This window comes from Triticum urartu, chromosome 5 (assembly GCF_003073215.2).
Source record: "Triticum urartu cultivar G1812 chromosome 5, Tu2.1, whole genome shotgun sequence".
NCBI classification, from domain to species: Eukaryota; Viridiplantae; Streptophyta; class Magnoliopsida; order Poales; family Poaceae; genus Triticum; species Triticum urartu.
The window spans coordinates 445414954-445427947 of record NC_053026.1 but is presented as its reverse complement, the minus strand read 5'-3'; the positions used below and the strand labels follow the sequence as shown (position 1 = coordinate 445427947).

Genomic DNA, 12994 nt, shown 5'->3' with positions numbered 1-12994 from the left:
GACACATGCCAGCGGCTACAGCGCGGGCGGTGGGTAGGTTAGGTACTGAGCCCTGCGCACTGACGTGGTGAGAGGGAGAAGACGACGTGATCCACGTGCGTGCGTGCGTGCCTGCGTGCGCCCGGCACGTCGACGTCGATCGACGACCGGAAAGCAAAGGCCCGGCCCCGGAGCGCGTAGCAGCATCTACGACCGCTGGCTTCCACCACGGCTCACGGGCGACGGCGGCCGGAGAGGGGACTGATCGTGGGTACCTTGTGCTCTCGGTGGTTGTGATGCCGTGGGCTGGCCCCAGAGCACGAACGCCGGCGGCTCGGGCTTCACCACCACCGCGGCGGTGGCGGCCGGCAGTGGTCCGGCGGCTCCGGGCGCCTGCTGGCTGACGCTGAACGTGCCGATGCCGCCCGGCAGCGCGTGCTTCGTCGTCTGCGGCTGCCTCTCCGCGCCGGACGGTGCCGACGCCGCCGGCTTCTCCAGCGGCTGCAGGAAGTCGTGCGTCTTCAGAAAGAAACCTGCAGCAATTCTTTGCTTCTCAGTATATATTCCGTATAACAATCAGCAGTAACATTGCCGGTCAAAGCGTGGAGGAAGCAGAGCTTAGAGCTTGCATTGCCGGTCTCTACATAGGTATTTCTCTTCATAATCCTATAATTTTAGAGACTGACTGCGCTTTTGTGGTAGCGTCTCTTACATCGGGGGACTATGACAGGTCTGCTATGCGTGACCTGAAGAGCATCGAGTATCTCGAAGTTAATCAACAATCTTCAATTGTCAAAGATTAGCCGTACGGCCAATATGGTGACTCATTTAATCGCTAAGTATAGCTTTGATAATAGATTAGATGGTATTTTTGTTAATGATGTACCGCCCTGTGTGGTGAATATTGTATCGAATGAGTGTACTGGTGTGGTTGGTTAATTAATATAAGTTGGTGTTAAAAAAAATCAGCAGTAACATAAGTAAACTTGTCATTAACAAACCAAAAATAACAATTGTACTAGTAAGAAGAATGAACTAACACAAGTTTTTTCTTTCTAAAAGAACTAACACGAGGGTTGCGCTGGGCTAATCATGATTAGGCTCGTGGCCTCGTGGGGCATAATCAAGGTGGGGCCCGGCCAGATAGGACGGATGGAGGCAGGTCGGGGAAGCGAGCGAGGCGTCGACGGCCGCCGCTTGCGTCCAACCCACACGTGATCCGCTCGCCGTTGCTTCTGGTTGTCGCTTCACATCGCCAACTTGACACGAGATTTTGAACCCCAATCATCGTCACCGGTCGCACGCTACAGTGACGACCAAGCATGTTCGTGCGCTGGCTAATTGTTTACGCCTACTGCTGGTCTTCCTTCCAAGGTTGATCTCCAAGCAGTTGCCCCAAGAAGAAGAAGAAGAAAATTTATTCACAGCAGGGAAGAACTAGTCGGTTAATTACATTCTTCACGAACGAAACCTGAGCGTAATTTGGACCTGGCTGCCCAGAGATCATGATCTGACCTACCTAGCTGCCAATTCGATCGAAGTTGGCTGATACTGCTAGGAACTAATCCGTCGTCTGAGAGAGAGAGAGGGGGGGAGGGGGAGGTTGCGATCAGAGGCTGGGAGAGGGAAGGAGACGCGGAATTGGAGTGCGGATCGACGAACCTTGGGAGGCGGCGGGAGGCTTGGAGTCGTGGAGCTGGAGAGACGAGTCCTTGGCGGCGGCCGCGGCCGCGGCGGCGGGGGCGTAGAGCGAGAGGAAGTCGTGCGTCGCCTTGTTCCCTGCACACACACGCACGCTCTTTCCCAATTAGGCAACGCCGCGGCGTGAAGCCATGGATCCCCGGCGAGGAAGACAAAATTAATGCGGCCATCCATGCTAGACGGCGCCGGCCGTAAGCCTTGGTACGTACCTTGGATGCCCATAATTCTAGCGCATCAGTCGGTCAGTCGCATCGCCTCGCCGCCGGACGCGCAATTCTCCTCGGCTGGGAACGATCGCCGGAACAATTGACCTTCCCCGAGCACGCGCGCGCAAGAGCTTGCAAGGAGTGGAGAACTCTCTCTCTCTCTCTCTCTCTCTCTCTCTCTCTCTCTCTCCCCCCTCTGAACTCTCCCTCTTCTCTCTCTGCACACGCTGCTACGGCTTCTCCTCCTCTACCAGCGGCTAGCTAGGCAGGCGGCTGCCCGTGTGAGCTGTGGAAGACTTTATACGGCACGCGCGCGCGCGCGGCCCCCCGCACCTGGTCGTTGCCACCGCCGCGAGAGAGACGCCGTTACGTGACGGAGTAGTAGGCTGCAGGCGCCCGCCGCGCAGCGCACGTGCCGTGGTCACCCCCGCCGTGCCGTACCGCGGCGCCGGAGGGAGATTGGCGCGTGGGGCGATCCCGAGGTGGGGGAGGGAGGTAGTGGTGGTGGGTCGGGGGGGGGCGGGTCGTGCGAGTGCGGCCGGCGGGGGACGGAATAGGAATAGGAATAGGATAGGTCGACGTGGAGTGGGGAGGGGGTCACGTGCCGGTTGTTGGCCGGGCCCGCGGCGGCACATGGAGCCGGAAATTGCGGGCATCCCGTGGATGGCGACCCGCGCGGGGTCATGTGCTCCAGATTCGGCCTCGCCACCCCCTCTCTCCCCACCGTCCCCCGCGCACCTCCGTCCTCCCCCTCTCTCCGATCGAATTCACGCGCCAGTGTCAGTACAAAATTATTGGGTTGCTTCGTCCCGCCCAGCAAATCAGCAACAAAGAGAGCAAAACTTACTAGTAGTACTATGCTGAACATGCGTGCTCGCTTCTGAGCCTGTCAGTCCCGAGGAGTGCATTCTAAACGGTCTTTAAAAACGGTGGTGGTGGTACGAACTAAACTTCCTCCGATGTTGTTGTCTCACCGCCGTTCCGATCCGGACAGACAAACTAAAACCTCCTGCCGCGTGCGTGCGTGAGTGCGCGTCTGTCAACTCTCGCTTTTCGCGGGCTGCTGGTTTAGGCGGCACGATCGCCATCACGCCTGGGCCGCGTGGTTCACTTACCGCTTTCGGCTCTCTCCGTTTATTATTACCGCGTGCCCGCCCACTTTGCCCGCCCGCCCGCCTTTGGCTTTGTGTCCCATCGTCGGCGGTAAAAAAAAGGAAGCACTGCCCGGATCCATCACCGCCGCAGTAAATCTAGCAGGATAGATAGATAGATAGATCCCCGCAAAAAAAAAGATAGATAGATAGAAAAGCATCATTGCGTGTTCAGTTCGGTTGCCCCACCGCCAAGCTCCGCCCGTCCAGCACGCGCACAATCGCTTCACGTGGCTCGTACGACTATCTATCTGATCCGATCGGCGCGCCATCGGCCCTCGCATCACTTTTTACCCCCACCCGCCCTATCGCCGGGGGAGCAGGAAAAACAAAGACCTCGGTAGATCGGCCTCACGTGGCCGCACAGTCGATCCGCGGAGCTTTCGCCGTCGCCTGTACTACCTTGCGCCCGCACGGAAACCTTCGCGAATCCGTCGCAAGCGACCGGCCAAGATACCCGTCCCCGGCTCACGCATGGCGCGGCGAGGAGACGATGGATGTGTCGATGATGGCGATGCGTGCGGCACGCGCGTCGTCGTTGCTCATGGCGGGCGGATGGATGGGCATCGGTGGCGCGCGCGTGGGGTGCGGGTGTCGGGTGCCGCGCCCCCGTCGGATGGGACGCGCGGGCCGGCCCTTTCCCCTTGCCCGATTTGGCGTGCGCGGCATGCGACGGGGGGCCGGATCGCGCTCCGCCCGTCGCTCACGGGTACGTGTGCGCGCAGCGGCGTCCATCCGGGCGCGCGCGCGTGCGCCTGGGCCGGGAAAGCGGATCTGCGTGGGGGTCAGGGTCAGGGGCAGGGTCGGGTCGGGTCAGGTCAGTCGGGCCGGCCAGGGGCCATGCCCCGTGCCCGCCACATGGCCACGTACGCCGCTCCAATCTGCTTTCCCAGATTTGCCTCCTGCAGCCCCAATCAATTCGATCGCTACTGGTCGTGCACTCGTGCTGCTCTCAGTACTGTAAATCAGCCCGGTCTTGAGGCAACCTACCGTGCACAGTAAACAACTTTGGCACTGTAGCTGCCCTTTGTTCGAACCCCGAAGTTGGACGCGTTTCGGATGCCATTTGTATCTCCCTGGCCTGGCGCGTCCCGCCCACTGTGCGTCGCACGCGCGTGCGGGGGGCGGACGGGCGCGTGGTCACGTACGACTGACCGGGGGAGTAAGAGCATCTCCAGCCGCGCCCTTAAAAGGACTCCCAGGCGTTTTTTTGTTCGCTGGTGTTAAAAAATTGGCTTAGCTTTTTTACTATTCTTCTTTCCCCAGGGAGGGGGTATTTAAAAAGAAAAAATGGATAAAGGGTTAATTCGTTCTTGATAGCCATTTCCTTAATTGAGGATCAGTCGTGGTCTTCTAGACTCTACCAAGAGTCTGGACGAATTTGTTGTTTCATCCAAATGTGTAAAAGATCATAGTCGCACTTAAAAGCCGAGTACTCTATCATTGAGTTAGCAACCCAGATAAAAAAAGGGGGTCCCCGAGAGCATAATTTTCGCTGGCTCGGGCTGAAATTGGCGCCGGCGGACCCAACCCGAACCCGGCGTGCTGGAGGTCGCTCGGGGGCGCCGGACGAATCGTTTTTGGCGCGAAGAGCTGCGGGCCCGCCGCGTCAGCGACTCTACTCTCTTCTCGCCCCTTCGTCGTCCTCATCGCCTCGTTTCTCGCGGCGAATCAATGCCAAAACTGCCGCGCGCTACCGCGCCGGTCAGCCTCCATTGATGCCTCACGGGTGGCGCAGTGAAGGCTGGGCGACGCGTCCCTCGGCCGCACGCAATCACGCCACGCGTAACGCGCCGGCCAAGCCTACCACGCGGCGTCTCCGCCTATAAAAGCCGACTGCAGGCGCGCCGGAGAGACTCACCCTGATCATCCACCGACGACGCGTTCATTTCTCCGCCTTTCCTCCTCTCACCGTCATCAGTTGAGAAAGCATGGCCGAGCGTTTTCCAGGCGACGGCGCGGCGGCGAACGGATTCGGGCGCCGTCATCTGCACGAGGACGAGACTCGCCTCCTTTTTGAGGCCGAGTACCCGGTCCCGCCGGACATGCGGGTGCCCGGGGCGTGGAGGATCAGCGCCGTCGGCATGCCGGTGCCCCCGGTACCCACCGGCGCGGCGCGGCGTGCGGAGATCGCACGCATCCGCTCGTCCCTGCCGCGTGCGGCGAGGGAGCGGCTTCAGTACGTCCCCGACAGTCCAATCTGGGAGCCGTACTTCCACCGCCGGCACGACGAGCATCTCGAGGCCACCAACGGCGTCGTGCCCTCCGGCAGGTTCAACGCCACCGGCCGGCGTCGGTGGTGGGGCGTGCCCGGGCGCACGTTGGAGTCCGTCCTCGAGTACATCGAGGGCGGCAACACGCCGTGCCTCGAGTACCCCGCTCCCCCGTCCTTCTCACGCCATCGGGGAAGCTCCTGGACGCCGAGGCACATGGAGACCGGGGTGTCCTCCTCCTCGTCCGGCGGCTCTCCCTGCCTCCACCTCTTCCGTCAAGCCGGAGCCCCAGGACACGCCTGTCAGCGTGCGTACCCACAGCCCCGGCGCCCTCGTCGAGCTCAAGGTGGAGTCCAGCCTCCCCCCGGAGTACGAGGGGATAGCCTAGCGCGGCTTCTCCGACGAGGACGCCATGCGGTGGTCGCGCGACGACTACCTGCGCGAGGAGATGGTCCGGCAGCGCCGGGCCCTGGAGGAGATCGCCGCCCGCAAACGTGGGCGAGAGGACGAGGACGATGGCGTCGTCCTCGATAGCGACGACGACGACGCCCCCGGACCGTCCAACCCGCCGCGCCAACCGGGGAAGGGATGCAGCAGGGACGGCGGAGGCGTAGGTGGGGGCGGCGACGACGACGACGGCGGTGACTACACGCGGTTCTACAACCTTCTCGGCATGTAGAACCGCGTGGGCGGGTGGCGAGAGAGACGGCGGGTAGCCCGTGGTAGTTTTTTTTTTTTTTTTTTGTAAAATATGTTTAAATTTGAATGAACTCGCCCATAGCCGCGACTGGGGGCATCACGCCTCCAATGCACGGTTTAGCGCCGGTGCGTTCCAGAGACGATTTTTTGCTCCTCCTGAAGGCCAACGGCTGGAGATGCCCTAAAGCGAGTGGAGACAGGGGCCGTGCTCGTGCGCGCGCAGGCCGCCGGCCGCATCAACTCACCAGTCACCTCGGAGGGCCAGCAGCACGTACCGTCCGCCTCGGCCGCGCCCGATCGATCCGTCGACCGGAGCCAGGCCGTGCATGCATGGGCCGGCGTGCGCGGGAGGACCACTTCTGGAATCACTGCGGTGGGGATCGCATGCAGAGCGTGGCGTACGTACGCTGACAGCCCCGCACGTGGCACCAGTACGTGCACGCATGGCGCGTATGCTGTGCCTGTCGCTCGCGAGATCTGACTGCAAATGAAAAAACTCGAGCGACAAGGGCCACAGCCCGGCCGGCTGGGCCGCTGGGTGATCAATGGATCGCGACGAGTGAACCGGCCATGCATGGAGGTGGAGCCTGTCTGGTGCCCCAGTCGATGCATACGAAAAAAGCTGTTTTGTAGTACGTACAACAGTCGACTACGATACACTACATGCTTGACTCATATACACTGGTGAAGATGGATTTGGGACATGTACACATACAGTAGTAGATTAATTGAGCCGATGGATGGGTTGAACTTGTCAAGCAGCAGAACAATCATTCGTCCTTTTCCTCTCTGCTACTAGTAATATTTTGCTTGTGCAGCAAACAGCGCAGATCGCCGTGCTTTTGCCAGTTGCGGTGTCATGTCGGAGACCCTTTTAACCTATACGCGGGCTTTTGTCAATAGCTTCATCTTTGGCTACGTCCGCGGCACCATCATGCGCGCAACATCCCACCATGTGTGCACCGCCTTCTTCCCCACTTTTCTTTTCCCTTCCTAACCTTGTTTATTCAGACTTTTGATCACAAAAATAAACTTGATTAGACGACACCAACACACGCCTACGGTGGTCTCGTGCATGCATGTACAGGCAGCGATGTGAAAGCGGAGCTAAAGAACGAGGAAAAAACGCTGGAGGAAATGATGGCGTCGTAGCTAATGACGTCTAATCATGGAGGGTCACATGACCACTACGACGAACCTACTTGTCCGTCTACTGGAAAACAAAGGTTGGAGACGCGACGCCCATGCCGCACCGCCTCGGCCACAAAAGGCCGGCAAGCCGGGCGTAAACAAAGAGCACGCACCCCGTCGTCGTCGTCCTTTGGACGGAGAGAGAGGGAGAAGATAGTTAAGTATGCAGCGCATGTTGGCTAGCTAAGCATGCAGCGCACCTTCCCCCGCAAAGCGGCACGCGATTAACTTACTAAATTTTGTAGATTAGGATATAGCTAAAGAGGCTGTCGACACCTTGACAGAGTGGAAGATTCCGAGGGATAATTAAAGGGCCAAAGCTTAGGCGTTTTAAAATGGGGTTTACAGATGAGCAAAGCACGGCCGCTCTGTGCTTTGTGTGTGTGTGCGCTTCTTTACCGTGGCTCGCTCGGCTCAACTAGACGACATTCCCTGCGGCTGCAGGGCCTTCTGGTTGTTTAAGAAAATCGGCCTTGGGATCTGTAATTAAATGCGATCGCTCCGCTGATCCGGGCCTCATGCGTGCATGTGAGGGGTTGATTAGCGCGGGAGGGAGGGTTGATGATGGTGGTGGATCGTTGCTGGTGGTGCCGGGGGTCGACGCGTGGGTGGGGGAGTGCGGCGTGAGTGGGGAGGGGGATGGGATGGGCCGGCCAGCGCGCGGCGGGTCACGTGTGGTGTGGGCGCCCAGCGGCCGGTGGTCATGTGGCCAGCCAACGCACCGGCGCTGGTCCTGCCCCGGGTTCCCGGCCTGCACGAGACCCGGCCAGCAGGCGACCTGGCGCTGCCTCTGAGTAGGTGATATGGACTGGTCACGCCTGTGAAGTCACGCATGGCACAGTGGCACGGTTGATACCGGCGCCGGTACGGCCGTGGTGGTAGACCACGGGCGGGCGCAGGGCAGGGCGGGTCCATGATCGACGAGGTGGCGTGCGCCGCGGCCGAACCGAAAGACAAGGACGCAGCGAGCCGGGCACGTGAGGGGTCGGTCGGTCGCGGCCCACGCGCACGCACAGCACAGGGGCACAGCGGACGTGTGTGTGGCGGGACGCTGCGGTCACGTCTCGCGGCGGCCTTCGAGTCGTGGGGAGAGCAGTGCAGGGGGGCCCGTCGGAGGAGAGAACCGGAGGCGTTTAGCGCGGTCACGTGGGCGTGCCGTCGACTGCGACCCGCCCAGGCGGCCGGGGCCCCCGGCCTTGCGCTCACGTGACCCCGACCGTGGCTCGTCCGGCGGCAGTCTGGTCTGGCTGGGGTCGGACCCGTTGCTCGCTTTCATTGCGTACCCTACGGCCTACGCGCCAACTGCGGGTTCAGAGTTTCAGACGTGACCGGACATTGTTGAATAAACCACACGCCCCTGTCACGTTTCAGTTTTTCTCAGCTAGCACGCTTTGTTTTACGTCGGAACAACTTCAACGTGCTGATCCAAACGAACACGTGTTTTGTCTTTTTTTCGTTTGAATCAGCGGTTCGCTCATTATCTGTTTATTTTTTGTTTGAGTCGACGGTGCGTCCAAAGCGCAGACCCATTTTAAGTTTGCACAGAATTTTAAAAAGGCCCGTGACCAAAAATAATGTCAGCGGTCATGCCATCACCCAAAATTCATGTCAAGACCATGCCAGCCTCCAAAAAACCACCACACAGTTTATGCTGGCGCATTTGCCAACGACTGACACACATGCCAACACATAGAAAAAAGGGCTGACAGTTCAACCACGCCATCTTGGTTGTGGCCATGTCAGCGCTGACATAGAAAAAAGATGACGCTCTCCGCCATAGATCACTAGTCACCGAACGTAAGCATGTCGGTCTGCATCTTCTCGAACAAAGGCCTCTTCCTGGCGACACCATGCTCAAGTCCATCTTCATGATCTCCATCAACAGCATCATGCCAGCGAGCGTCATTTCTTTTGTTTTGGTCTTGGCATTGATGGCCTCAATTTCGAGCATCTTCGTTTGCTTCTCCGCTACAGGACGTCCCTCGATGCTTTCAAGGGTGACACAAAACTTGTTGCACTCTTGTCGTATATGTTGGAGACGTTGCATGAAAAACAAAAAATTTCTACGCACATGCAAGATCTATCACCGGTGCGTGTCGGTCTTAAACAAACGGTTTTTAACCCCTTTTCGCGAGGGCATTTGGAACCGTCGCCAAGTGAGTGTGCGCGATAGGGGGTCCTTCCCACACGATACAGAAACCGTCGGGATAGAGCCCCTACAGTACACCTACTCGTTTCTGCTCGCATTGCCATCGCAGTCGGTATTCTGTGGTGCTACGTTTACGATGCGCGGCCCATCACAAACGGTTCACTATTATAAAACATGTATGATGCGCGGCCCATCATAAACGGTTCACCGTTAAGAAGATTAGCTAATCGTCGTACAAGTGTCTGACAGGATTACAAAACGTCGGACCGTCGTAACATCGTCGTACACGACAACTATCGCACATGCTATCCTGTGGTGCAACGTTTACGATGCATACTTCATCAAAAACAGTTCATGGTTGCGAATCGTGTACGATAAGACAACTAACACAAACGTTTAGTTTGCCCGCTCCGTTTGTGATATTCTCTGACATCGCACACGGTTTGCAAACGGCAATGCTTGCACACGTTCCCTCTTTATGAACCGTCTTGAATTATGGTGCATATCGCAAATGTTTGTGTTTTACCAACCGTGTGTGCTGTAACAACCTAGAGAGCGCAATTTCACCCTAATTTAATTGTTGCTTTTCCAAATTGTACCGGATTTGGATTTGAATTTGAATTTGAATGTATGCTACAACTTTATTCATATCCATCAGGTTCAAACAACCAATGCATTATTCGATTCATAGGTACATATGTTCAAAAATTATATAAGAACCAAATAAAGAATGATGAACCACAGTTGTATACTTGTACTATTAAAGACGGTAAAGAAAGAAGCGAAATATATTCTCATGAACAAGGTGAAGCGGAATGCCCATATTGTGCCCTCCTCCATGCAGAAGGCACGCACGACTCTAGTCCAACCCCCTGTGATGGCCGACCGCCCATCCTTCACGTTCTTCTGAAAATATCTAGATAATCATCGTGTTCTGGTAGAAATATTTTAACCTTTGCATGCCTACCAATCATGTAGTTTGAAAGGAAATCTTGAGTAAACTGCTTTGGCAACCACTGCAAAGGAAAAAGATTCAGACATTGTCATCTAACACAACTCATTATGGGCAGTAAAAAGAATGTTGTAGAGTTCTTACTTACCATCCTGCAGTTCGCTGTTGTCTTGGATAAAGTGCAAACAAATAGTTTAATTGCCATCTTTGGACCCATTTTACTAACAATCTTTATCATCTTCCTCACTTGATGCTAATTCATCGATATCTCATTGCCCCATACGCATAAAGGGTCGAAGCACGGATCTTTACCAATGACATATGTACCTTAAAGCACCAAGTTAATATTAGAAGCTAAACAGCAATTGCACAATGATGTAGCACAACACTCTTTTATAATATGTCTATATACATCTGTATGTGATAGTCCATTTGAAATCTTTAAAAAGACAAATATTTAGAAACAGAGGGAGTATCTTATAACATCCAATATAATCGCATATTAGATGAATTAACATCTTATATTATGGGCCGGAAGGAGTTTAGTGCATTCTTATAAATTATCGGCTGATTAACTACTGTTGTATCCAGGGGTTACAGTTAGTTTGAGCTAGTTCGGGCTTAAATAACCCTAAGGTATATCTAAACATGAGGGCTAGTTTGAGCTAGTTGCATATATAATCCACCCAAAAAAACTATCCAACCCAAGAGGTGCTATTTGGAGCTAGTTCTCCTAGTGCATTTATTGTCAATCTAACCCTGTCATCCAAACAACTCTTTGGATGGAGTTAGTTCAGGGTTAGTAATGAGCTAGAAACTAACTCTAACCTCTAGCCAGGTTGAGTATCCAAACATGGTTGTGTTGTTGTTATTGTTGCTGCTGCTCTTCTACGTATATCTAGACATCATTAAACATTAATGTAACACTCTTCCTTGTTGCTATGTAGCCTAGGATTGCATATTTAGACATTAAGTACAATGCATGTTGCTATGTAGCCTCAGATATATTACATATGGCCCTAGTTAACCTAACGATAAATGGGTTGCAGATATATTCAATTAAAAGTCTGATTCACCGATTAGTTCCTTATCGGCCGCCGGCCTATATGGTACCAGCTACCGATATCCTGAACAGTGAGTAGATATAAGCCATGGGATGAAACTAATCTCGATGGAAAACAACGGTCGTTCCCAAAATTATCCTGTGTAGGTACATCGAGAAGCATGTTAAGCACAATAGTTCATACTTGCACATATAGAACATCATGTTGTGAATAACTGGAATAAACAAGGCATACTACGAACAACCAAAGATAGCATTTGAAACTGGACATATGCTAACTATAAACAACTGAACAATCAAACAACTTTAAAAGAGGCATATGCTAGCTATAACAGGCTTAACAACAAGAAAATATATGCATTCCTATCGGTATGTTTAAAACTGGATTGATGAAATGTACTGCATAGTAAATAATTGCGCATATAGAGCATCACATTGTGAACAACTGAAATAAACAAGGCATACCGCAAACAACCAGATATAGCAATTAAAACTGGACATATTCTCACTACACTACAAAAGGGACTCGACAAAACAAATCATGGGTTTCCCCCTGTGAAGAGGCACAGCAAAACAAATCATGGGTTTCTTCACTTGTCACAGATGGGCTCGTTCCCGTGGGAAGAGAACGGACCCTGGATGCGCTCCGTGTTGTCGCAGATGGGCTCCTTCCCCTTGGAAGAGCACGGCTATAGGGTGCCCTCCCTGATGTCGCAGACGGGCGCTTTCCCCTTGGAAGAGAAGATGGGCTCTTTCCCCTTGGAAGAGCCGGAGAAGGTGCCCTCCTCGTGGTCGCTGTCGATGAGGTTTGACTTGAAAGCCGTGGATCCCAAGCCAGCATCATAGAACGTGTCCTTCAGAAATGATAAAAGGGGCTTGATGGCGATGTAGAATGGCAAATTGTTGACATCGAGCGAGAGGAGATCAGCAGCGGGGCCATGGATGAGATCGACGGCGGTTGAACCCGAGGGGTTGGGGGTGGGCCACTTAACATGTGACATAGCCCGCCTCAGGCCATCGCTGTCGATGACCTCGATGTCATAGCCGGCGGACGAGACATGCCCGCATACTCTAGCCCGCTGCTTGAGTGCTTGCCGCCAGTAATGGTCGTCAGCTTCCTCGGCGACGTCGAGCGAAGAGACCGCTAGACACCTCTTTTGGGCCAGTCGCTCCTCGAGCTCCACGGGAAGCGTAGCCGGGCTTAGGCTGCGACGCTCTGGAGTGGGGGATGGGGATGGGTATCTGTGGGAAAGGGGGCGTTTGGTAGGCGTCATCTAAGAAACTTAGGGCGGCCTGGGTATGGAGATCGGTGGGTAAGCTGCACAGGCAAACCGGCAGATGTTGACAATGGAGGCCTTGCGGCGGCGGCGATGGTGGGGACCTTGCTAGGGTTTCGAGCGAGGGAGGGGATGTGTGTGTGCGCACGCACGAGGAGGTTTTGGTGTGTGTGTGTGTGTGTGGAGGGGGCGCGGGGTGTTTGAGAAAATGACGCGGGTACTGAAAATTTTACTACGCGGGAGTCAAACATGGGATTGAAATGCCGGGCTATTGAAAATTTTGATGATAGTGCATCGCACACGGTCCGGAGATAACAACCGTGTGTTATGAAACAGAAAAACCCTCGAGGCAAGCAGATATTTTGTAGGGATGCAGGCAGGATTGGGACCAAGAAACATCGCACACGGTCCAG

The 12994-nt window shown here is 55.0% G+C and overlaps 1 protein-coding gene across 1 annotated transcript; it reads right to left on the bottom strand.

Moving 5' to 3' along the window:
- Positions 1–17: 17 nt before the first annotated feature.
- Positions 18–2429, bottom strand: LOC125556203 (60S ribosomal protein L22-like). The gene is made up of 3 exons (XM_048718984.1): positions 1890–2429; positions 1642–1758; positions 18–512 (listed from the first exon to the last, which is right to left on the bottom strand). Exons 1-3 carry the CDS (start codon positions 1900–1902, stop codon positions 187–189), a joined length of 456 nt encoding a protein of 151 aa, XP_048574941.1. The 5' UTR covers positions 1903–2429; the 3' UTR covers positions 18–186.
- Between the last annotated feature and the right edge of the window lie 10565 nt (positions 2430–12994).

Coding starts and splice junctions, on each gene's coding strand:
- LOC125556203 (XM_048718984.1), bottom strand. Junction 513..1,641: donor GCCTCCCGCCGCCTCCCAAG/GTTCGTCGATCC, acceptor GAATTGCTGCAG/GTTTCTTTCTGAAGACGCAC.